Source organism: Hemiscyllium ocellatum, chromosome 13, assembly GCF_020745735.1.
Source record: "Hemiscyllium ocellatum isolate sHemOce1 chromosome 13, sHemOce1.pat.X.cur, whole genome shotgun sequence".
NCBI lineage: Eukaryota > Metazoa > Chordata > Chondrichthyes > Orectolobiformes > Hemiscylliidae > Hemiscyllium > Hemiscyllium ocellatum.
The window spans coordinates 26403115-26430207 of record NC_083413.1 but is presented as its reverse complement, the minus strand read 5'-3'; the positions used below and the strand labels follow the sequence as shown (position 1 = coordinate 26430207).

The 27093-nt window shown below is 40.9% G+C and overlaps 1 protein-coding gene across 9 annotated transcripts in view; it reads left to right on the top strand.

Moving 5' to 3' along the window:
- lpp (LIM domain containing preferred translocation partner in lipoma) overlaps nt 1–27093 on the top strand; it is a 401787-nt gene that overhangs the window by 213125 nt on the left and 161569 nt on the right. For all 9 annotated transcript variants that reach the window (XM_060834656.1, XM_060834661.1, XM_060834662.1 and 6 more), the window contains one exon: nt 22267–22394. In XM_060834656.1, coding sequence (XP_060690639.1) covers nt 22267–22394 — 128 coding nt within the window. The remainder of the gene's footprint in view (nt 1–22266; nt 22395–27093) is intronic.

Below are 27093 nucleotides of genomic sequence, written 5' to 3'. Positions count from 1 at the left end.
TTTTTAGCTTTGCCCACCCCAGTCCAACACCAGCACCTCAGAGACTACACCTAGATACTGTGTACCGTTTGATCTCTTATTTAAAGAGAAATGTATTTTTGTTGGAAGTAGAAATTCACTGAGCTAAATCCTGGGATAAATGGGTTGTTTTATAAAAGGTGATTCTATAAGTTTGGCCTGCTTTCATTGGCAATTAGAGAAATGGTGTGTGATTTTATAGCAGAAGATAGAATTCTAAATGAAATTCACAAGGTAGGTGCTGAGACAATGTTTCCTTTCATGTGCAAACTGGCACACTTTATAAAATAAGGATCTTCATATCAGAACAAGATGAGGTGACATTTATTTTACAAAGGTCATCAATTTTTAGAATTCTCTTCTCCATAGAGCAAGGGCTGGGTCATTTAATATCTTTAAGGTTGACTTTAACAGGTTTTGATCAACAGACCGAAGGGTCATGGTGAGGCCGACATGAAAATTAAGTTCACATCGTAATTAGATCAACCATGTCTCAGTGAATGGTGAAGCACGTTTGATGGGTCAAATGGCCTACTTCAGCTTCATTTTTTAAATAATCTCATGATTTGACATGCAGGCTATGTATTACAAAATGGAGATGGTGGTTGGTAGTTTGGAGAATCAGGTTTTTATCCATTGAGTAAAGAAAATGTCTCTTGTTATCCTTCATTATTTTGTTAGTCGCTGTATGAATTGTTACTTTTAATTTGCTGATGAACCCTTTAACCCAGTGATTTTATGTAATCTCTGGCACGAGACTCTAACAACTGCCAGATGTTTTATGGAAATTCTTCAGCAGAGTTTCAGCATTTTACATCATCTGGAACTCACTGTGAACTACTGTAGTTGCCTTGCTGGCTAGAAAAATATCCTGCAGAGATTTGCGATGGAATTTGCCAAGAGCAGTGTTCTATAAAAAGTGATCTTTATATCATGATGCTGTTTTGTTCTAACAGCTCCATTATCGTCAGCTCTCTTCCATTAGTACAGCTATGCTGCTCTGTTGATTGCCCCCTGTATCTAATCACTTTGGATGATCTGGGTTTAGTTTAGTTTTCATAGCTTGTTAATTTCCTTATTTAGTTTCAATGTGTAATTTAGGTTTAGGGGTTTTCAAATATCTGCAGCTTTTTTAGCTGAATATGTATTAAATTCTGTACTTGGCATTTGCCCTAATGAAAGTCATTCTTCTTTCAGTTCTGGCTCATTGTTTGCCTCACACTGTCCTTCTCTGTTCCTTTTACTGTAGTTACTATGTAACTTTATTTAAAGATCACTGACTTTTTAAGAAATATAGAATCTAGATTTAAATAATGCTTTGCACAACATCTGGTTGTAAAACGTTTTTTGACATCCGAGGAAGAGTTCAAAGTTAACAATCTGACAACACCAGGTTATAGTCCAACTGGTTTATTATGTTGGGATGCACATTTGGTCCCCATGGAACTGTTCCATGTGTCTGGTTGAAGATCTAGCTGTCAAAGGTGAAAATGTTGTGGTCGAGGATGAAGTCGATAAGATGTAGGATGGTGCCTGGAGATTGGCAATTGTTGGTATTGTGTGCTGAGGCTGTTGCAGCAATGTTGTCATCTTGGGGAATGCTGGTATAGAGTGTCTGTTGGATTATAATCTGGTGTTGTGTGATTTTTTACTTTGTTCACCCCAGTTCAACATCGGCACTTCCACATTCTGAAGAGGTCCTGAAGCATAGTTGTTTTTGCAAAGTAAGAAACACTAACATGTCACAACTGGCAAGCTGACAATGATCCGATCATCTGTTTTTTTGGATAAAAACAGAATATGCTGGAAACACTCATCAGATCATGCAGCAGGTTGCAGGCAGAAATAGAGTTAACCTTTTAAGTTGATGTTCTTTCACCAACATTAGTAAAGCAGCACTCAGTTGCCATGACCTATCAATGTACTCTGTCAAAGAAAATTCTTTACAATTGCTTGATACTATAGTATCTGGCTATTACTGAAAAGAGAGACACATTGGCAAAGATTTTCTTATTGCACTCATCAGAGCAAGTACAAAAGTGCCAAATTTTAAATAGTTAAATTTATATTATCGCAGATAAGGGTGCTGGTTGTTTGGTAAGATGACACTGATAGGCTAAATCATTGCCATGGAGTAAGCAGTGGGGAAACTAAGGGCTCATGCCCGAAACGTCGATTCTCCTGCTCCTTGGATGCTGCCTGACCTGCTGCGCTTTTCCAGCAACACATTTTCAGGTCTGATCTCCAGCATCTGCAGTCCTCACTTTCTCCTCGGAAACTAAACACTTCCCAAGTTACAAGATAATTCACAAAAAGTGCAAGGCTTAAACAAAGATTTGTCACTTTGAGCAAGTGTAAACGTGTGACCTTACAAATTTAATTTATTGCCTTAAAGTGTTTTTAATGTGAGTTTTGAGAATTGAGTGTTTTTAATATATTTATTGTGAGGATCAGCTAGCTCAGAGCTAATGATGGGGTTTCAATTCCCAAGCAGACTATTGTCATTCATGCAGGCCCTGCCTTGTTCCATGCTGCAGGGACCGTGCCTTTAAGATACAAGATGAAAAATTGTTATTTTCTAATGAAGAGAGGTTCCTTTGGTCCTTTGGAACTATGGCTAAGTGATGATGATATTGATGATTATGATCATTACTATTAGTGCACTCACGATTGTTCAGCAAGTGTTTTCTAATCAAGGAGTCGTATAACAGGAGATACTTTGTTCGACATTTTCCAAGTGCAAGTTGTTTGAATGTAATCTGTACTTTGCCATTAGAGCAGGTGGAAGAATCATGTAGTTTCTAGGACACACAACTGATATGCCTGACATTGCACTGACACTGAAGTTCTTACAAGATGGTCCTGAACTGTATGGTAGGAAGAACATAATTTTGGAATGATGGTGGCATCTGATAAGTGCCAAATATTACTTGCATTATGACTGTGTATTAGTCCTGCTACAGTCAGCCCAAAAGGTCTGATTGTGGCTTCTACTAAGGAATGTCTAGTGGAAAATAATAAAGAACATTGCAAAGATCTTCTCAATTGTCTTGTCCCAGTAGATAGCATGATCATCTCGGAGTCCTGCTGATTCTAACCATTGACAAACACCTAACATCAACAGCCATTTCACAGTGCTGCTATCAAGTAGCAACACAGGTGGTATTTTCTGCTAACAGGATTTTGTTGTCAAGCCAAAAAGATGTTCTGCCCTTGGATACAAATGAGCAATGTGATATATGAATTTGAGTGCCAGTGTGATGCCAGTTAAGTAGATGGTATGTCCTAAAGTCTGGCAATTTATTTCAAGCAGCATGTCCATTTGGTTGTTTGCAATAGGTATCATGTTGCATACTCACATATTGGTATCTAACCAGCCTGGGCTTGCAGAATTCAAAACACCAAGGCTAACAATAGATGTGATTTTGGAACCTACATATATGACAAGACAAGGCATTGTTCTTTACGGAAGGAAAGGACATGTACTGTGTCTTTATCAATTGAACAAAATAACTAGAGGTCGTTCTCTGGCTCATTCCTTACAATATCCTGATGAGCCAGAGTCAACCTGCCCTGTTTAAAATAAAACAAATCATGGCAGCTAGCTGTCAATCATAATCTAACCAGTCAGTTTGCCTTACCGATTATTACAATGCATTTGTATGCTTCAGAAAGCCCAGGTGAATGCAAGGCAAAAAGCTTTTACAGACATGTTTGTTTTCAGCGATACTGATTGAAATATGTGGGGTCTTATATTGAACAACTTCATTGTCTTGTTACTTGAATTACAGATGAGATTGCTCTTGACATTTATTTCATTTGTTCTAAAGCATTTTGGGATTGTTTTCTGATATCAGATGAGTGTCCCAGATTAGCATCTACTCTGCGATATCTCACAATTGAAATTGTAACATTCTGTCAGCATGTAACCAGAATCCCACTGCTGGGGCTCGAGATGTCTCCAATAATTGTTATGTGTTTGGAAAAAGGTACAATGCATGTAAAGATTATTTCTGTCTACTTAAAACAGGGTCCTGAATATTTATGTAACTAGCTTCTAGCTTACCCAAATACACCACAGTACAGACCCAATTGATGGTCTTAGATTGATTTTTGGTGTAACTCGTGCTACAGTTCTAATTATTTAATAAATGCTTTCCATTTGCAGAATCACAGCTAATGGGGGGATATGCTTTTCTGAAGCTTGCAAGCAGATTGGCTTGCTTGTTCAATTTTAATTAATGGATATTTGCATTGGCCTCAGATACTGGTCCTGGCAGCAAGGTTGTGACTGCATTGTGGTATGAAAAGACTCAAATTCGAATTGGAAAAGGATGTGATGAGGCAATGGCCCACTGGAAATCCCTGTCTCTGGTACTGTTTGGCATTAATACTGAGAAGACCATTATGTTTAAAGGATGCAGTGATTAACATTGTCCAATACTTCAGTCAGGCCAAACATGAAATAGTACATCCAGTTCTGGCCTCTTTCAGAATGAGATGTTCGATGGGTTTGCTGAAAAATCACAGTTGATGATCCTAAGCCACAGACACTCACATTGTTCAGATAATTTGGAGAGAACTTGTTGTTCCTGCAGTACAGAAAATGGTTTCAAGGCATCAAACTGAACAAAGGGCAGAGGTCCGATGGGAGTTAAAGGGTTTAACTGGGCAGAGAATTAATCAAGACTGTATTCAGTTCTCATGCAAAGAAGCAATGGAACATTGCAAAACTATTTGAACGATTGGCGTCTGACTGTGGTTTCTCAAATGGAAGTATTTTGAAAACAATCAAGCTGAATTAGACTGCACATCATTTAGAGTAAACATGCTGATGGAGCAAGACTAATCCTGAATATAAGCAGGAGAAAAAACAGGCAGAATATGTGGACATCAGTGAGTGAGTCAAACACTAGTGAGAGAAATAAATATCAGTGAGAGTCAGGCATCAGGGAGAAAGTCAGAAACTGTTGTTATTGGCAGTCACTCGTTAATGAGTAAGATTGTCTATGTAGGACACTGGTTATGGGTTCTGTGAGTCCTTGTATGACTGATGAGCCTGATCCTAGAACTACATCATCAGCTACATATTTGGACAATGGTTCTGGAAGGTGGGATTGTTCATTGGTACTTCTTCCCCCTGTTCCTTTTCCATACTCCATTCTGTCGACAGGTGTTCTCCAAGAAATGTGGTCCTTCATGCAGAAGGTTCCTCAAGTTGGCTTCTTTTGAACAAGAGTCTCCCATGCATTAATATCTGTGTTGCATTTCTTGAGGAAGCCTCAGAGAACTTCTGACACACTCCCTTTCTCATTTGAGTGCCTTCCTCGAGTTGGGCAAAGATGATTTGCTTTGGTGATCAGAACTAAGCACATTTCCATCCTATTGAAGTTGGTTTTCGATGGTCATGGCCTCGATGCTGGTGATATTAGTGTGCCTGTGGAGAATCAATTTCAAACAGAGCTATGGTACTTCTCAAGTAGCCTGCTTGATTGTCACTAAGTCCACAAAAATCCACTCTCTCCACCACTGATGCTCAGTCACAGCAGTGTATTCCACCTACAAGATGCACTGTAGAAATTTGCAAGCACAGGTTGGGTATAAGCTTAACACTTTGAGTATGTGCATAACACCTTACAAATCCATGACCACTTCTCATCAGTCTAGAAGGATAAAGGCAACAGATACATAGGAACACTAACACCTGCAAATTCTCCTCCAAGCCACTCACGCTTCTGACATGGAAATATATCACAGTTCGTTTCCTGTTGCTGGGTCAAAATTCTGGAAATACCTCCTTAACAGCATTGTGGGATTATCATGAGCACATAAATGTGTCAGTTCCACAAGGCAGCTCACCACCACCTTCTCAAGAGTGACTACAGGTGGGCAATAAATTCTGGACAGCCATGGATGTCTGTGTCCATGAATAAACGAAATTAGAGTACCTTGAGGTGGAGTCCAAATGTAGTTCAAGCTTCGGAGTCATATTCAATAGTGGGAAAGATGATGACTTTATACACAAGGATTTTAGTATTAGCATGGTTGTCAAGGACTCTTATCCTTAGGCACCTGAAAAACAACGCTCATAGATTGGAAGCGATGCTGAATCTTTTTATTGATGTCAGCTTTAGATGAGAGCTAATTTCCAAGGTAGGGGAAATATTCCACTTTTAGGAGAATTTCTCCATTGATCTTTAGTTGGACCAAAATTTGACCTGCGATGGGGTTGGTAAAACATTAGAGTCTTCTTCTGTATACTTCCGTGAAGTCATTAAGCGGGGCTTGAAGATCCTTTCCTGAGAGAGAAGAGACCAGTGAGAGGTTCAAACATCAGCATGAAAATTTAGAGACTTGTTTGAAAAAAATCAAAGTATATGAGGCAGGAGGTAATGCCCTGTCATAGACAGAGAACGGCGAGAAAGGATAAATGGGTAATTCTCATATTAGCAGCCTGTGATTAGTGGTGAGCAGGAAGAATCAGGGCTGGGCTTGAACTGTTCACAATACAGTATATATCTCTTGATGGGAGGCAGGGACCTAATGTAAAAGTTCCAAATTAGTGGATGATACAAAGTATGTATATTGTGAGGATGATGTAAAGCGGATTCAGAAGGATTTGGACAGATCTCATGAGTGGACAAAAACATGATAAATGGCAAATAATGTGGAAAAATGTGAGATCATCTGCTGTGGTAGCAATAACCGATGTGTGATGTGTTTCTCAAATGGTAAGAAATTAGAATGTGCAAATGTACAAAAGGACTAGTCTGTCCTTGTCAATAAATCACTGAAGTTGAACATATACATGCAGCAAACTATTAGAAAGGAACATTAGCCTTTATTGCAAGAGGGTTTGAGTACAAGAATGGTGTAGGCTTGCTTCAAATTTTATGGGAGCTTGGTTACACTACATCTGATGTACTATGCACAGTTTTAGTCCCCTAATCTCAGGAAAGATATGATTGGCATTGAGGGAGTGTGACAGAGGTTTACCATAACCTGTGCCCAGGATGGCTGGACTTTCCAAGGAAAAGAGAGAGCGCAAACTTGGCCTGTATGATTTAGAGTTTTGAGGAACGTGAGGAGATCCATGGAAACCTAGAAAACCTAAAGGGAGAGACTGGGTAAGGTGCTTTCCCTGGTTTAGGAGTGTAGAACTGAGGGACAGTATTTAAAAATAAGGGGATTCCACGTAGGTCTGAGATGAGGAGAAATTCTTTTCCTTAGAGAGTTATGAATCCTTGGATTTCTTTCCCACCGAGAGCTGTAGAACTTAGTTTTTAAGTATGTTTAAGATGGAGGTTGATCAACAGGACCATAAGATATTGGAGCAGGATGAGACTATTCCGTCCATTGAGTCTGCTCCACTATTCAATCATGGCGGATATGTTTCTCAACCACATTCTCTTGCCTTCTACTCAAAACCCTTGATCTCCTTACTAATCAAAAACCTATCTATTTCTATATTGAATACATTCCACGACTTGGTTTCCACAGTCTTCTGTGGCATTGGAATCTACAGATTAGCCACCATCTGAACGCCTCCTCACCTCAGTTCTAAACTGGCATCCCTTCACCCTGAGACCGTGCCCTCAGGTCCGAGTCTCTCCTACTGTTGGAAATATCTTCTCCATGTCCACTGTATCCAAATGTCTCAGTAGTCTATAAGTTTCAATCAGATCCCCCCTCATCCTTTAAACTCCTCTGAGTACAGACCCAGAGTCATCAGCCACTCCTCATATAAGACCATAAGACCATAAGACATAGGAGTGGAAGTAAGGCCATTCGACCCATCAAGTCCACTCCGCCATTCAATCATGGCTGATGGGCATTTCAACTCCACTTACCAGCATTCTCCCCATAGCCCTTAATTCCTCGTGACATCTAGAATCTATCAATCTCTGCCTTGAAGACATTTAGCGTCCTGGCCTCCACTGTACTCTGCGACAATGAATTCCACAGGCCCACCACTCTCTGGCTGAAGAAATGTCTCCGCATTTCTGTTCTGAATTGACCCCCTCTAATTCTAAGGCTGTGTCCACGGGTCCTAGTCCCCTCGCTTAATGGAAACAATTTCCTAGCGTCCACCCTTTCCAAGCCATGTATTATCTCGTAAGTTTTTATTAAATCTCCCCTTAATCTTCTAAACTCCAGTGAATACAATCCCAGGATCTTCAGCCGTTCCTCGTATGTTAGACCAACCATTTCAGGGATCATCCGTGTGAATCTCCGCTGGACACGTTCCAGTGCCAGTATGTCCTTCCTGTGGTGTGGGGACCAAAACTGGACACAGTACTCCAAATGGGGCCTAACCAGAGCTTTATAAAGTCTCAGTAGCACAACGGTGCTTTTATATTCCAACCCTCTTGAGATAACAAGTCCTTCATCCGTGGGATCATTCCTGTAAACCTCGTCCCATGCTAACACATACTTCTTCAGATAAGGTGCCCAATACTGCTCACAATGTTCCAAATGTGGTCTGGACAGAGCCTTATATAATCTCAGCTCTTTGATTTCCAGTGGCGTACAGAGTTATAGTGAGGAGGTGACTAAAAGTCATTGAACTGTTCAATCAATCGTGATCATACTTAATCACAGGACTGGCTTGATGGTCTGCGTGACCTATTCCTGTTTCTCTGTTCCTATTTTTAAACCAGTGTCCTCTAGTTCTGGACACATTCACAAAGGAAAACATCATTTCCATGTCCACCTTGTCAGATCATTCAGCACTTTATACACTTCAATCAAGTCACCCCCCCCTTCTAAAATCCAGCAGAAACAAGCCAGCCTGTCCAACCTTTCCTCATAAGACAACCCACTCATTTAAGGTATTAATCTAGTAAACATCGTCTGAACTGTCTCCAATGCATTTACGTCATTCCTTAAATGAGGAGACCAAAATGACATTTAATATTCAAGATGTGGTTGCACCATTACCCTGTACAACTGAAGCCTAACATCCTTACTTTTACATTCAATTTCTCTCATAATAAAGGATAGTATTCCATTAACCATGCCTTTAACCTTCTTGATTATGTGCTGCACTTTCATACCACCTTTTTGTTTCTCACATACCAGAATACCTGAACTCCCTTGCTTCCTCAGATTTCAACAGTCATTTTCCATCCATTTAAGTATTAATCTGCTTTAACACTGTTCCTGCCAAAGTGAACCACTTCGAATTTTCTGACATTATACTCCAATCTACCAGATTTTTGTCCATTCACTCTGTCTATCTATATCTGTCGCAACCTCCTTATCTGTTTTTCATTACACCCTTTGCTACCTATCATGGGGTTGCCTCCACATTGAGCTACCTTTCCTTTGCTCACTTTTCTAAGTTATTGATCTAAAATGTTGAATCCCCTGTATCGATACCTGCAGGACTGCACTTGTCACATCTACCAAACAAAAATCCATTTATCCAATTTCTTCATTTTCTGAAAGCCAGCCAATCTTCTATTTATGCTGTTGTGTTACTGTCTACACCATAAGCTTTATTTTCCCCAATTACTTCTGATGTGGCACCTTATCAAATGCATTTGGAAATACCACGATGCTCAGAGGAAGGCAGTTCCAAGAATTTGACCCAGTGACAGTGAAGGAACAACAATCTAGTTCCAAGTCAGAATTGTAACATTGTAGGTGTGTGCTGTTAAAGTAACCTTGACGCATATTGCAATGATTCGGGGATGCTATTTAAGGAGCTTATACATCATATACAAGATGGCGCACTTTTCTGCCACCTTGCACAGTGGTGTGAGAGAGAATGTTGAAATAAGTGGATGGGGTGAGCTACTTCGTCCAAGATGGTGTCAAGTTTCTTGGTGCTGTTGGAGCTGCACTCTTGCAGGCAGGTAAGGCATAGTTCATAGATTCTGATTTGTGCTTTGTGGATGGTGTGCATGCTTTGGGAATTCACATCAATTACCCAAGGGAACTTTAGGATTCAGGTTGGGCTTCCACCAGCTAGACATGGTAAAACCACAATAAAATAACAAAACTATGAAATAATTATTTTTCCCACTGTATTTACCAGGGAGACTAGCATGGTGGACTTGACAATATAAGAGATTGTAAAATATATTTAATTACTTTAATAAAGATGAGAAGCTGCTTGATAAATTGAAACAAGTTTCTGTGACCATGCACATTAAAAGAAGAGTGACACGACACTAATGTGCATGAGAATAGGAAAGCCAATACTTCATGAAGATTAGTGAACAACTGATCTAATTCCTACATTTAAAGTGGAAGAGGAAATAAGTGCAAGGAACTGTAGATCAATTCATTTAATATCAGAGAAGGAAAAGATAACAAAATTGTAACTCAAATATGTAATTAAGAAATGTTCAGGAAGTGAAAATTAAATAAAGAAGTGTTAGAGCAAATTTCAACAGAGAAATTCGACTAGGCACAGTGGCTGATGCAGGATGAGTATTTTTTGTAAAGAGTGCTGAGTTTAGCTGCTAAACAGGAAGGCAATGGAAATTTGATAAAATGGGAATTCTGTGCAAAGTGGGAAAGAAATGGTAATTGATTTAAATTAAGCAAGTATAGTAAATATTTATATAAAATGTGTATGTAAATAATTGATAATTAATGGAATCCAAAGGAAATTTGTTAAGCAAATTAGTAGGAAAGCTATGACCCATTGCCCACAATTATGTGGAGATTCCAGGCTATTTGATGTGTCCTAGATAGTCATAAGCAGCTGGTGACATCAGTGGTTTCTGAGCTGAAGGAATAGCTAGATATAGGAGACTGAGATTTTCCTGGAAATTGTGTTGCAGCAAGTGGCCATTCTGTAACCACTGTGAGTTCAGGAGGAGGGTATGTGGATGACCATCTGGCAGGCTGGAAAAAATATGGAATTCAGGAATCCTCTAGGAATGTGGGAGCAAACCATTTTTCAGTGTTGAATGGCAGTAGAGGCTGTGCAACAAAATACATACACGGCAGCTGACTGCTTGGATAGACAGACACCTCACAGTGTAGTCATAAAATAGGTTAGGAGATTCAATAGTCAGGGAAACAGTCAAGCATTTCTTTCCTTAAGAGTATAGGATCGAGGAGCAGGAGTAGGCAATTCAGCCCCTTGAGCCTATTCTGTTTTTTGATACCATGAGACCTCATCTCATCTTTACCTCAATTACACTTCCTTGCTAGCTCTCCATAACCCTTCAACCCATTACTCATTAAAAATCTGTCTAACTCTTTCTTAACTTTACTCAACATCCCAGCATCTACCACACTCTGGGGGAGTGAATTCCACAGATTCATGACCCTTTGAGAGAAGTAATTTCTCCTCATTGCTGATTTAAATCTGCTAACCCTTCTCCTAAAATTGTGACCTCTTCTTCTTCTATGTTGACCCACATGAGGATGCGTCCTTTGTGCGGTTACTTTGTCAATCCCCTTTAGCACCTTATATATCTCATATAGCATGCATCTTATTGTTCTAAACTCAAGAGAGCATAAACCTAAACTGCTCAATCTCTCTTCATAAGACTAACCCCTCATGTCCAAAATCCATCTAGTCAACCTGCTTCCAGACTGATTGCCCCAGAGATCCTTCTTCAGGGACATTACGAGGAGGGTGCTGAATAATTTGAAGGTGGTGGAAAGGAACAGACAGAAATCATAGCAGATTGATGTCCCAGATTCAGCATTGGAGAAACAAGTGAGGCATTTGAAAAGCTCAAGAGAGTTTTGAAAAATCACAGTGCAATGGGAGAAGACAAGAGACGTGGGACTAATTAGAGATTACTCACTGAAGGTCACCCCATTATATTGCGCGTTTTGCTAACATGAATTTGCGAAACCACGGTTGACGAATTGGGGACAGTGTTTCTAAAGTGCGAACTTTGAAAGCATATATCGGTTATAACGCGATTCCAGCTCCATTAGTTTAAATGGTGCTGCTTTTACATGATTTTCTTATAACACAGGATTGCATGAAAACGGAACTACTGCATTACATCAGAAGCGACTATACTGAAAAGCTGCACCTAAGTAATGAACTTGAATGTCCTCCTTCTGTGTTGTACCATTTATGGTTCATAGAGTTAGGTTTAGAGGATTATGAAGTGATGTTCTACAAAGAACCATAGTTTCTCCCAATTTCCCAAACTTGAATCATATCTCAGTGAAACACACGGCAGAATGTGTCCCTGAATGGACAGTCCCAACTTTACTAAGGCCATCTCCACTACATTGGTTTACTTTAATGTCACTAATTATTTTTATGATTAAATTGAGAGATAAGGGCTTTACTGGCAAAAGCAGCATTTCTGGCTCATCCGTAATGGCCTTGGAGGAGGTGGTGGTGAGCTGCCTTCTTAGACCACTGCAATTCATGTGGTCTCGGTAGACCCACAAGGATGCTGCTGGGGACAGAGTTCCAAAATTTTAACGCTGTAACAGTGTCTTCACCTCTGATGCTGCTGGGTTACTGCATGCTGCAGTCCAGAAACCTCAAACTGGACAAACCAGTGACGAGTAAGTTTAAAGTAATTGGGGCCGAGTTTCTTTAGGCTCACAGGCCTGAACAGTCAGAATTGTTTCCCTTTCAAGTTCCTTCATAATATTAAAGCTTTAAAGGGGATTTCTTTACTTCACCTGCTTAGGAGGGTTTGTATTGAGTATTTAATACTTAAGCACACAGAAAATCTCTTTCAAGTGTTCAACCATTAAAAATAAAAGTGCAGTCACAGAGATGTTGAACATCTGACCAAATTGTCTTTTTGTAACTTGAAAAGCTATCACAAATCACATCGCAGAAGTGGATTTTGATGTAGAAATGGATGCCAGATCTGTGAAAGAGGTGTCATGACTGATGGAGGGGAAAATATTGGAAATATGGTCAGCATTTTATTATCAAGGTTAAAAATCACACAACACCAGGTTTATTTGGGATTACAAGCTTTTGAAGTGCTAATCCTTTGTCAGGTAGCTAGGGGGGCAGGATCATAGGACACAGAATGTATAGTAAAACATCAAAGTGTCATTCATCTGATGCGATGTATTGAACAAACCTAGATTGCTGTATCAAGGCAGGTTTCGTAAACTGGGTTTATTTTCCCTGGAGTTCAGAAGGTGGGAAAGTGACCTAATTGAGGTGTTTAAAATAATTCATTAGGATAAATACAGAGCCACTCAATTGATCTGCAAACTTAAGTGTGGCACTTGCTATTGCTAAATTAGCCAAGCATGAATATGTCTGATGAAGAGTTGAAAGCTCAGGGGAGGAACAGCACTCGTCACCTCCCAACCAGTGAATATTCTCTTTATTCCCCACTCACTCCTCTCTCCGAACAATTAGCGATTCACCTTTTCTGAAGGAATTTCACAGTCTCAGGGATGTTATGTTATTTACTCACATTCCTTATTCATGGCGAGTGTGTTTTTGGTCTGGTTGCAGTTAGCTGGGTGACAATGATTGCCTTTGGCTTTGTTTTTGTGCTTTGAGCTGGCAGCAGACTGGGAGGGGCTGATGGTGCAAGGAATGAGGAACGGATTAATCCTGGTGTAGAAAGCTGGAACAGTTAATGACACAACACTATCAGGGTTGATATCCTGTTTGGTGGTTTTTGTAGGACCATAACATTAATTGCTGAGGAACATGGTGTTCTCCCAGTGTCCTAGCCAGCATTCCCTTCTCAACCAACAAAAATGCATTTAGCTGGATATTAATCTGACTGTGCAGAATTTTCATGCACTAAGTGCCTGCATAATAACCATATCTTAGATCCAAAGTCTTTCAAAATATCTGGAGTGTGTTGAGAGAATTCTGCAGGATCTAGTGAGATGCTGTATAAATTCTGGACTTTGGAACCATTGCTTTCATGGCTTAGATCATGGAATACAGGGTAACATTCAAAAATTTGTCCATGATTGTTGATAAGTTGGCAAATGCATGGCAGATGAAACACAATATGGAGGTTACTCCTTTTAGCAACAAAAACAGGAAGGCAGATTATTACCTGAAAGGAAATAGATTGGGAAAGGAGACGGGGTGCAATGAATCATAGCATGATTACTGTGCAAGAAGACCATTTGGCCCTTCTTGTCTGCACCAGCTCTATTATCTGGAGCCAATTTCCTCATATCCCTCCCATATGAATGCTATCCAAATAACCATCCATTATCATCTTGAATTCCTCAACTAAACCTGCCTCAACCACATTTCTAGACAGTGCATTATATACTCTAACAGCCTGCTGTTTGAAAAAAGCTTCTTCTCATTCCACCCTTGCTTCGTTTGTATATCATTTTCAATCTGTGCTCCCTTGTTGTTTTTCCTTTCAGAAGCAGAAACAGCCTCACCCTATCTGCTTTGTTCTGCTCATGATTTTGGAAACCTCAATCAGAACTCCTTTCAGCTTTCTACTGTCCAAGGAGAACAGTCCCAACATCTTCAGTCTATCTTTATAGTTGAAGTTTCTCCCATCTGGAATCAATTTAGTAAATCACTTCTGCACTCTGTCAGTGCATTCCCATCTCTACTATAATGTAGCAGCCACAAATGTACTCAACACTCCATCTGAGGTCTAACAAATGTCTTGCATAAGTTCAACGTCACCTCCTTGTTCTTGTAATCTATGTCCCTATTAATAAAGCTGAGAACATTGCATGATTTATTTATTCTGTCTCCACCGTAGACCCAACTTTTTCTTATTTCAAAGGCAAGTGTCTGGTATTGTATTCTGGATGCAATTCGGTTATCAGGCTTGAAGCAAAACACACTTTATTTCTATACTGTAGTTAAAATATAGACATAATAAAATAAAAAAAGCTTAACTGTAATCTTGAAATACTTAATAATAATAAATGGATCATTAACTGTTCCAATATACTAATATCCCATAAGCACACACTTGGTAAAGGCCAATTCAGTAAAATAGTTTGTCTCACATACAATTCTAGCAGCAAGAAGCCAAAGTAGTATCATAGTGCCCATATACATCCAGGCTCCTCTTTCTTGCACCCTCTTCAGAATTGTACCCTGCATCTCATCTAGTCTTTCCATGTTCTTCTGACCAAAGTGTATCACCCATGTTTCAACTTTTCCACCCACTACATCAACATAACAATGTATGTTTGGAATTCCATACTATCCTTCTCACAGTTTACAGTTCTTCCAAGGCACAGATGTCCTTGTCCTTGGGGAGAAAGTTAGGAAATGGAGTATAATGTAGAAAAATGTGACGTTGTTCATTTTGGAAAGGAGAATCAATGAACTGAGCATAATTTAAGTGAAGAATTTCTGCAGAAAGCTATGACACAAAGGAACCTGGGGGTACATGTACACAAAACACAGATAGCTAGCACACAAGTGGAGCAGATAGTCAGGAGGACTAGTGGAATGTTGGCACTTATTTCAAGGAGATTGGAGGATAGGAGTAAGGAAACCTTGCTGCAACTGTGCAAGGTACTGGTGAGACCACATCTGGAGTACTGAGAACAGTTTTGGTCACTTTATTTAAGGAAAGATATGTCATTGGAGGCAATTCAGACAATGTTCACTAGAATGATCTCTGGTATGGAGGGATTGTATTATGGGCAAAACTAATCACTGGAGTTTAGAAGAATGAGAGGTGATCTCATTAAAACATGTAGGATTCGCAAGCGGCTTGACAGAGTAAACACTGAGTAGATGTTTCCCCACATGGGATACTCTAGAGCCAGAGGGACATAGTCTCAGAATAAGGGGATGCTAATTTAAGCCTGATTTGAGGAGGAATGTCTTCTCTCATAGGGTTTGGTATCTTTGGAAGCCCTTGCCATAGAGAGATGTAAGGCCAGAGTGTTTGTGTATACTTAAGACTGGGATATATAGATTCTTGATCAGTTGGGGAATCAAAGGTTACAGGGAAAGGACAGGAAAGTGGATGTGAGAAATGTCAGATTAGCCACAATCCCATGGGCCAAATAGACTTCTTTTGTTCCTATTGCCCATGGTCTTATGGTTCTTGAGAAGGTGCAGAGGAGATTTCACCAGAATAATTCTAGGAAGGTTTAGCAACAATGTTGGATTGGCAATACTGGAGTTTTTCTCTTTGGAGCAAAGGAAGCTGACAGAATGTCAGGTTGAAGTGTATGGGATTAGGACACGTTTGATAAAATAGACAAAGAAAAGCTATTCTCATTGCGGATGATAAATGGATGAGAGGATACAAATTTAAGATTTTGGTAAGAAATGGAAGATGATTGTGAGGAGGAACATTACACTAAAATAGGTGGAAAACTAAGTTGCAATGAAGCAATAAGAAATGTACAAATGAATGTGGATAGGTTTGGTGAATGAGCCAAAATTTGAGAGATGAAGTTCATCATGATGTGAGGTTATCCATTTTGGTCAGAAAAATCAAAAGGCAACTATTCGCATAAATTGAGGGAAAGTGGTGGCCCAGTGGTATTATCGCTGGACTGTTAATCCAGAGACTCAAATAATGTTCTGGGGACACAGATTCGAACCCTGCCACAACAGGTGTTGGAATTTGAATTTTACAAAATAATCTGGAAGTCTAATTTTGACTGATTCCATCGTCAATTTTCAGAAAAACCCATCTGGTCCACTAATGTCCATTAGGTAAGGAAACTGCCATCCTTACATGGTTTGGCCTAAATGTGACTCTAGACCCACAGCAATGTGGTTGACTCTTAACTCCCCTCTGGGCAATTAGGGATGGGCAATAAATTCTGGCGTAAGCAGTGATGCCCTGAATCCATGAATGAATATAAAAAAGGAAAGAAATAGGCAGCGGGATCTGGGTGTGCTTGTGCATGAGTCGGAGCAAGTTAACCATGCAGGTACATCAGATGATAAGGAAGGCAAATAGAATTATGGCATTTGTTGCTAAAGGAATCAAGATGACAAAGAAGGAAGTGTGGCATTGGTAAGACCTCATCTGGAATACTCCATACAATTTTGATTCCCTTCTGTGAGGAAGAATGTCATGTCATTGGAGGTAATTCAGATATTAGTTTAAAATCACACAACACCAGGTTTTTAACTTTGTACACCCCAGTCCAACACCGGCATCTCCAAGTCACAGGTATTAGTCAGTTTCAGAGGTGAAAGGCTTGTTTTATGAGGACAGATTGAGCAATTCAGGCCAATACTTACTTGAGTCGGGAAAACTAACATGACATCTAATTGAGATATGTAAGATGCCAAAGGAGATAAACAAATTATACTTAAAGTGAATGTTTCAACTCGTAAGGTGAACAGTCACAGTTTTAGGTTAAAGGGTCATAGATTTATAACAGAGATGAGGGTAAATTACTTCTCTCAATGGGTCAAAGAATTCCTGGCATTCACGACAAAATTACTGGAGCATTGAATAAATTTAAGAAGGAGATAGATTTTTAATTAGTAAAAGGTTAAAGGGTTATAGAGAGTGGGCAGGAAAGTGGACTTGAGGCTCAGATGAGTTCAGTGATTATTGTCATAAATGGCAGTATAAGTTCGAGGGGCTGAATTACCTACTTCTGCTTCTAGTTCTTATGAATCTTTTCACACAGAGCAGAACTCACTGCTTACAAGGGCGCTTGAAGTGGTGTTGATCAACAAATTGGAAAGGAAGTTGAATGGGTTATAGAGCGGGTGAGTTGAGCTGACTGGATTGCACCATATAACAGCCAGCATGGAGTCGATAGTTTGAATAGGCTCTTTCTGCGCTGCAGTGGTTTTGACACTCTAACTCTGACTACAAGCCTGCCAGTCTTTGTGAATGAACAGGTGACTGCAGCTCCAGAAACTTCATTTCCTATTTTTGGATTTTTAAGATTGAATCCTAATAGAAACCATACGCTGGGAGATATTTTCATGCTGGATATGTTGAGCGTTTTATTTTTGCACCGTTTTGAATCACAGCCCATACAGAACAAGAAAAGAATCCAGTCTGTGTAACACAGGTAGTTTCTGTTATGCGCTGGCAATCATACAAGATCATTCTTTGCACCATAGGTACTAGGTTACTGTGGTTACTGCTTCCCCTCCCTTCTCACTGAGTCTTTCCTTCCTTCTTATTCAGACAGTGTTGAGTCTCCCTAGGTTTGGGATACAGATCCAATGGTGTAAAGTGTTATTGTAGACAATAGACAATAGGTGCAGGAGTAGGCCATTTTGCCCTTCAAGCCAGCACCACCATTCAATATGATCATGGCTGATCATTCTCATCAATATCCTGTGCCTGCCTTATCCCCATAATCCTTGATTCCACTATCCCTATATCTTTGTTCAAGGGATAACTACAGGCAATGTATATAAGGAGCTATGTTATAAAGACATCAGAACACATAGAACTGAGAACTGTGTAAAGCACCTCATATTTTTCCTTTTTAGTCTATACATTGAAATGGAAATTAGAAAAAAAAGAGAAATTGCTGGAAAAGCTCAGTAGGTCTAGCAGCATCTGTGGAGAAAATGACCATTTCAGGTCCAATGACCTTTCTTCAATTTCTGGTAACTGCAGTTTTTTTTTTGTTTAATGGAAGTCAGGTATTGCATTATAGCTTAAATACCAGAAGAGTTCTATAAGTTTGAAAGACTAAGTGGTAAACAATTTTATCTTTGAAAGGCAAGTTACTTTCTGAATCAATGAGATCAATAAATTGAGACAGAGTGATGCCAGGAGTCTTTGAGTTAAGGAAAGACTGCCTGGTGTCAACCTTTGGATTGGTTATGTTGCAGTTTACTGTACATCTCTAGTGCAGGACAAGGTCAGAAGTCACACTTCACCTAATGAAGAAGCCGCACTCCGAAAGCTTGCAACTTCAAATAAACCTGTTTGACTATAATCTGATGACATGTGACTTTTGACCTTGTCCACCCCACTCCAACAGCAGCACCTCCATATCTAGTGTAAGACAAGCAGAGACACTGGGACCTGAAAATGCTCATCTGAGGCCACTCACTTTCTCTGAGGGAGAAAAGACAGAGAAACCAAGAAAGCTTGGGAGAAAGTGTCCTAACAAGAGAAGACTTGGGTCCACCTGATCAACCATCAAGATGTCAAACAACTACCACCTGGTGCATCAAAGGAAACTGAGAAAGACAGTCAAACACACCGTTGTGACCTTGACTTTCATTCACAAGAATTTTCTTCCTTGTCAATACTTTATCCATCCATAATGTTTGTGTCCAACCATCTGTTTTTGTGGTTTTATTTGTCAATGAGTGTGTCTGTGTCTGGAATTTTAAGGGGGTATAGTTTGAGTCACATAGTAGACGAATAGGAATGCTTTCTTATCTATGTCCGTTGTTAACATTAATTGTGTTGCAATAAATAGAGTTATTTTCTGAGAATGACAAAACCTGTTTTTGTCCTGAATAGCAGTTAGTTGGGAAATTCATTATTTTGCTGGTCTCCTTAGGAATTTATTCAATTTGGAACTCATGGAAAAGAGGGACAAGATGATTGGCACAGTCTCCTCAGTTAAGTTGTGAACTCTGTGGCTGCAGGATGTTTTTTACTTTTTAAAAAATGTAGTCTGTTTTTGGGGAATGTGGGATGTGGCATTACTGGCTGGCCAGCACTTATTGCCTGTCCCTGGTTGCCCTTGAGAAGGTAGTACTGAGCTCCCTCCTCGAACCGCTGTAGTCCACCTGCTGTGGGTAGACTCACAATGCCCTTAGGGATGGAATTCCAGGAATTGGACCCAGCAACAGTGAAGGAGTGGTGATGTATTTCCAAGTCGGGAAGGCGAGTGGCTTGGAGGGGAAGTTGAAGATGGTGGTGTTCCCAAATATCTGCTGCTCTTGTCCTTCTAGATGGAAGTGGTCATGGGTTTGGAAGGAGCTGTCTGAGGATCTTAGGTGAATTTCGGCAGTGTACTGCTAATAAACATCAGTGGTGGAGGGAATGGATTCTTATGGATGCAGTGCCAATCAAGTGGGCTGCTTTGTCCTGGATGGTGTCAAGCTTATTGGAATGTTGTTAGGGCTACACTCATCCAGGCAAGTGGGGAGTATTCCATCAGACACTTGACTTGTGCCTTGTGAATGGTGAACAGACTTTGGGGAGTCAGGAGGTGAGTCACTCACTGCAATATTCCTAGCCTCCGACCTGCTCTTGTAGCCACTGCGTTCATATGGTGAATCCAGTTGAATTTCTAGTCAATGATAACTCCCAGGATGTCGATAGTGGGAAATTCAGTGATGGCAACACTATTGAATGTCAATGGGCAGTGGTTAGATTGCCTTTTATTAGTGATGGTCATAGCCTGGCATTTGTGTGACACGAAAGTTACTTGCCACTTTTCAGCCCAGGTCTGGATATTGTTCAAATCTTGTTGCATTTGGATACAGACTGCTTCAGTATCTGAGGAGTCACAAATGGTGCCTAATGTTGTGAATCATCCTCAAACATCGCCAGTTCTGACATTATGATGGAGGGAAGGTCATTGATGAAGCAACTGAAGATGGTTGGGCCTAAGTCACTACCTTGACGAATTCTTGAGAAATGTCCTGGAGCTGAGATGACTGATCTCCGACAACCATGGCCATCTTCCTTTGTGCCAGGTATGACTCTAACCAGCGGAGTGTTTGCCCCCTGATACTTGTTTCCAGTTTTGCTAGAACTCGTTGATGCCACACTTGATTGAATCCAGCCTTGACATCAAGAGCTGTCACACTCACCTCATCTCTGGAGTATAGCTCTTTTGTCCGTGTTTAAACCAATACTTAATGATGTCATGAGCTGTGTGGCCCTGGTGAAACCCAAATTGGGCATCTCTGAGCAAGTTATTGCTGAGCAGGTGCTGCTTGATAGCACTGGCAATGACATCTTCCATCATTTTACTGATGATCCAGTGGCGTTCTTTCTTATCTTCCTTGATATGCTCAATAAAGTTTGGTAATGTTCACTCATCTAATTGTAGACATGATCAAACAACATAGCTTCACTCTAAAAGTGAACACTGTGCAAAATGCAACCCAAAATACCAACAAATCACGTACAAAAATTAGTCATGAATGGAATCGACCATTGAGGGGAATCATTCTAGTAAGTAGAAAATGGTGATTGCACCCCCTCCAGTAACAGGCTGGGAATCTCCTATGGTGGCTTTTGATGGGCTTCCTGATGAGCATACCAACAGACAACTTGGGAGGAAAGTAGCTTGTTATTAAAGATCCAGCAAGCAGTTAGGAAATCTAATGTTTGTATTGGAGACGTCTCTGTGCAAACATTGTGCCAGGGTTGAAGTCTACAAAATAACGAGGATGTTGGTGCTAGAATGTTGGGCAAGATCTCGATGTTGGGTTGCTGGCTCTAGGAGTTCTGTATGCTGCTGCTTGTGTCGGTTTATGCACTGGAGGAGTGCAATGGCTGGGGAAGGGTGGTGGCGGCAGGAGTATTGCAAAAGCATGGGCGGGAGGACAGATATTGCAAGAGCATGAGAGGAAACTGAGGCTGCAATGTATATGGGAGATTGTGAAATTCTTTGATAGGGATATGGCCAAAGAGAGAGGTTGCAAAAAGTGAGGGGAGGGGGTGCAGGTTAGAGAGAAGCTGCAACTTGTCAATGCAGAAATGCTGAGCCACCTAGGATCCAAGAAAACTTTGAATCATAAAGGTAATGAATTCCTTGTAAATTAATGTGAAATCTGTAGTTTAGAGCCATGTAAGTTTCGGAACTACTTTTCTTAGAAAATGTAGAGGCTCCTACTGCACTGAACACTGAATTTTTAATTAAGTTAGAAATTGAGATTTGTGATGCAGGAAATGAGTTGTCACTGCTTGGTTAAAATGTCCCAGTAATGTGTATGCACAATGTGTGTTTAGGGTAATTACTTTTCATTTGTTGAAATATGTATCAGTTATTTTAAATGAAACCTGGAAACTTAAGTTCTGAATAAGGGTCATTGGATTTGAAATGCTAACTCTGCTTTCTCTCATCGGATTCTGCCAGACCTAATGAGTTCCTCCAGCAATGTTTCTTTTTGATTCAGATTTCCAGCATCTGCTGTTCTTTGTTTTATTATGTTAGTTTATGTCCGTTATTTTTTGGTAATTTATGTACATTAGTGTCTAAAAAATGTTTCAGTTCAAACCAGGCAGAGTCATTCTAATTTCTTGGAGCAATGCAATGGCCGATTAACTAGCAAATGTTTGTCACCTATGTTGGTGGGTTGAGGAAATAATTATTGTTTTGTGCTCTGTTTTTAACATACTGTCTCATCAACCAGTTGAATTTCAGGTGACAAATGTTTGAATTTCCTTGTTTTGCCTACAGGTGAATTCCCTCCACCTCCACCACCTGTAGAAGGTTTGAGTCCGATGTCAACATTCCCTGGTGGATTTCCACCGCCACCAACCTCGCTTCCTGATCAGTATGAAACCAGTGCAAGTTTAAACGTACAGGTGAGCAGATTACAGCCTACTTCTGAGAATAACATGAGTTTGAATTTATTCGATACTTTGATCCTTGTCCTGAAATGCTTCAGTGGAATGGTTTCAAATTAAAGTTGTTACGTGAGATATTAAGATACATGACCAAACACTTGGTCATAGAAGTAGTTTTACTGAGAATCGCGAAGCATAACGAGTGAATTCCAGAGCTAAGATAATATATTTCAGCATCACTTTCAACCACAAAACCTGCTCCTCTGAAGTGCCTTTAGCAGTTCCTCCTAGAGCTTTTTGGAAATGATTTGTTTGGAATGTAAGCTGTGAGGAGGATACAGACAGACTATAAAGGAATATTGACAGGTTAAACAAATGGACAACAAGGTGGTAGTTAGAATACAATGCGGGGAGAGGTAAGGTTATTCACTTTCTTAATACGCATGGAAAATTAGAACATTGTACTGTGTACAGTTTCCATCTTCTTATTTAAGGAAGGAGGCAGTACAGTGAAGGTCCACTCGACTAGCCCCTGATGTGAGGGGCTGAGACAATTGGTTTGACATTCTCTGGACTTTGGAATAATGCCAGACACTCTCATTGAGGGCAAGCTTCTTCAGGGAAAGCACTGAAAGATTATTTTCCCCTGGCTTGGAAATTTTAAACAAGGAGCTGCAGACTCAGGATAAGGGGGCACTTAGGGCAACATTTGGTCATTCAAAGGGTTGTGAATCCTTGTAATTAACTGCCCCAGAGGGCCTCTATGGATCGTTGCCTTGTTGAGTGGAGAGGATTCCATGTTCCAGCAATACCTTGAACAATGCCATTCCGAGCTTTCACTTATAGTTAAGAACTTTATGACAGCAAGATCAGGAGCTATGGGCCAAATACAATGTCACGCTAATGGTCCTGAATGGCAAAAGAGGCAATGGAAGGATGATTGTGAGGGTGTCAGGAGGCTGTAGACAATGTTTTCCCAATCTTGTAGCTTGACATGTTACTGAAATCTAACCTCCAACCCATCAAGATCGTGTGGACATTGACATACTCCAAAGATCTCACATTGAATGCAGTCACGTGCAGCCATTTACCAGGGTCCATTTGCAAGTCCTATTATGTCAAGAGAATCGCAGGCAGGGTCAGGGCTGTGAACCTGGTGGTCACTCATCTGTAAAAGGTGACAGTAACAACAAGATAGTTTGGAAATCCGTGATGAGACTGTCAGCATTGGTACTGAGCCTTCTGGATCATAGAACATAGAACATAGAAAGATACAGCGCAGTACAGGCCCTTCGGCCCTCGATGTTGCGCCGACCGAATCCTACCTAACCTACACTAGCCCAATAACTTCCAAATGCCTATCCAATGCCCGCTTAAATGACCATAAAGAAGGAGAGTTCACCACTGCTACTGGCAGGGCATTCCATGAACTCACAACCCGCTGTGTAAAGAATCTACCCCTAACATCTGTCCTATACCTACCACCCCTTAATTTAAAGCTGTGTCCCCTAGTAACACCTGACTTCATTAGCGGTAAAAGGTTCTCAGTGTCGACCCTATCTAAACCCCTAATCATCTTATACACCTCTATCAAATCTCCCCTAAACCTTCTCTTCTCCAATGAGAACAGCCCCAAGTGCCTCAGCCTTTCCTCATAAGATTTTCCTACCATACCAGGCAACATCCTGGTAAACCTCCTCTGCACTCGTTCCAAAGCCTCCACATCCTTCCTATAGTATGGCGACCAAAACTGCACACAATACTCCAGATGAGGCCGCACCAGAGTCTTATACAGTTGCAACATGACCTCAGGACTCCGGAACTCAATTCCTCTACCAATAAAGCCCAGTACACCATATGCCTTCCTCACAGCACTATTTACCTGGGTGGCAACTTTCAGAGATCTGTGTACATGGACACCAAGATCCCTCTGCTCATCCACACTACCAAGTAGCCTACCATTAGCCCAGTAATCCATCTTCTTGTTACTCCTACCAAAGTGAATGACTTCACACTTAGCTACATTGAATTCCATTTGCCACATTTCTGCCCAGCTCTGCAACTTATCTATATCCCGCTGTAACCTACCACTTCCTTCCTCACTATCCACAACTCTACCGACTTTTGTGTCATCCGCAAACTTGCTTACCCAGCTTTCAAGCCCTTCCTCTAGATCATTTATAAAGATAACAAAAAGCAATGGTCCCAAAACAGATCCTTGTGGTACACCGCTAGTAACTGCACTCCAAGATGAACATAGTCCATCAACTACTACCCTCTGTCTCCTTCCAGCCAGCCAATTCCTAATCCAAACCTCTAATGTATCCTCAATGCCATACCTCCGTAGTTTTAGCATTAGCCTACCATGGGGAACCTTATCGAACGCCTTACTAAAATCCATATACACAACATCTACTGCTTTACCCTCGTCCACTTCCTTAGTCACCTTCTCAAAGAACTCAATAAGGTTTGTGAGGCACGACCTGCCCTTCACAAAACCATGCTGGCTATCCTTGATCACGTTATTCCTATCCAGATGTTCATAAATCTTATCCCTTACCATTCTCTCTAAGACTTTGCCCACCACTGAAGTCAGACTCACTGGCCTATAGTTACTAGGGCTATCCCTACTCCCTTTCTTGAACAAGGGGACCACATTCGCTATCCTCCAGTCCTCTGGTACTATTCCCGTTGACAATGACGACATAAAAATCCAGGCCAATGGCTCTGCTATCTCCTCCCTAGCTTCCCATAGGATCCTAGGGTAAATGCCATCAGGCCCAGGAGACTTATCTATTTTCATCCTCTCCAATATTCCCAGAACCTCTTCCCTGCATATTTCCAGGCCATCCATTCTAATCATTTGTGACTCCATATTCACATCAGCAACAGTGTCCTGTTCCTGAGTGAATACTGATGAAAAGTATTGATTTAGTGTCTCTCCAATCTCCTCCGCCTCCACACACAACTTCCCACTACTATCCTTGACTGGACCAATACCTACCCTAGTCATCCTTTTATTCCTGACATACATATAGAGAGCCTTTGGGTTTTCCCTAATCCTACCAGCTAAAGACTTTTCATGTCCCCTTCTCGCTTCTCTTAGCTCTCTCTTTAGATCCTTCCTGGCTACCTTATAACTCTCTATCGCCCCAACTGAACCTTCACGCCTCATCTTTACATATGCCGCCTTCTTCCCTTTCACAAGGGATTCCAATTCCTTACTAAACCACGGCTGCCTCACAAGGCCCTTTACACCATGCCTGACTGGTACATACTTATCGAGGACACGTAGTAGCTGCTCCTTGAACAATCCCCACATCTCATTAGTGTTCTTCTCTTGAAGCCTGTTTTTCCAATCCACACATCCTAAGTCATGCCTCACTGCATCATAATTTCCCTGCCCCCAGCTGTAACTCTTGCCCTGCGGCGCACACTTATCCCTCTCCATCACTAAAGTAAAAGTCACCGAGTTGTGGTCACTGTCCCCGAAGTGCTCACCTACCTCCAAGTCTAACACCTGGCCTGGTTCATTACCTAGAACCAAATCCAGTATAGCCTCACCTTTTGTTGGCCTGTCTACATATTGTGTCAGGAAACCCTCCTGCACACATTGGACAAACACCGACCCATCTAATGAACTCGAGCTATAGCTCTCCCAGTCAATATCTGGGAAGTTAAAGTCCCAGATCCTCGTTACTCACTCCAAAGGGAGAAGGGCCTATAAAAGATGTGCTCCCAATACATTGTCTCATTGTACCACTTGGACCCACACTCTGGGCTTTGGCAGAAACCCAAGGACCTGAGGAGGTGACATCCTCAATTTGAGGGGATAACAAATTATGGTTTGTGCACAGTGTGTTTGAGATAATTTCTGGTAGATGTATCCTGAGAATGGCCCTAAAACCATAAGAAATAGGAACAGAGTTAGGTGTTCAACCCCTCAAGCCTGTTCTGCTATTCAATCATATCATGGCTGATCCAACATTCCACTTTCCAGTCCTTTCTTCATAACCTTGATTCCCTACTGATCAAGTGTCTCCCTATCTCAGCGTTAAATATACACAAGGACTCTGCCCCTATGGTTCTCTGTGGCAAGGAGTTCCAAAGACTCTCAACCTCTGAAGGAAGAAATTGTGCTTCATCTCAGTCTTATTCTGAGACAATGCCCTCTGGTGCTAGACTCTCCCATGAGGGAAACATCATCTCAGCATTTATCCTGTCAAGCCCCTTAAGAACCCTACATATTTCAATGCGATCATCTCTCATTCTTCAAAACTCTAGTGAGAAGAGACCCATTCTGTTTAGCCTGTACTCATATAACAGTCCCTCCATGCCATGGTCAGCACTACTACGTCACAGTGATAGGGACCCTGTTCAATTCCAACGTCAGGCTGTGTGGAGTTTGCAAATTCACCCCATGTCTGTGTGGGTTTCCTTCAGGTGCTCCGCTTTCCTCCTTCAGTCTAAAGATTTGCAGGTTAGGTGGATTAGCCATGCTAAATGGCCCATAGTGTCCAGGGGTGTGCAGGCTAAATGGATTAGCCATGGTAAAATGCAGGGTTATAGGGATAGGATAGGGGAGTGTAAACTGTCTGTATCCCTGTCAAAACCTCTTTTTCCACCTACTTTTGTGTTGTCTGAAAAATTGGCTACAGTACATGTGCTGCTAGATTAATTTAATTTCTGACTGCTGACTATCATGAGTTAAAGGAGA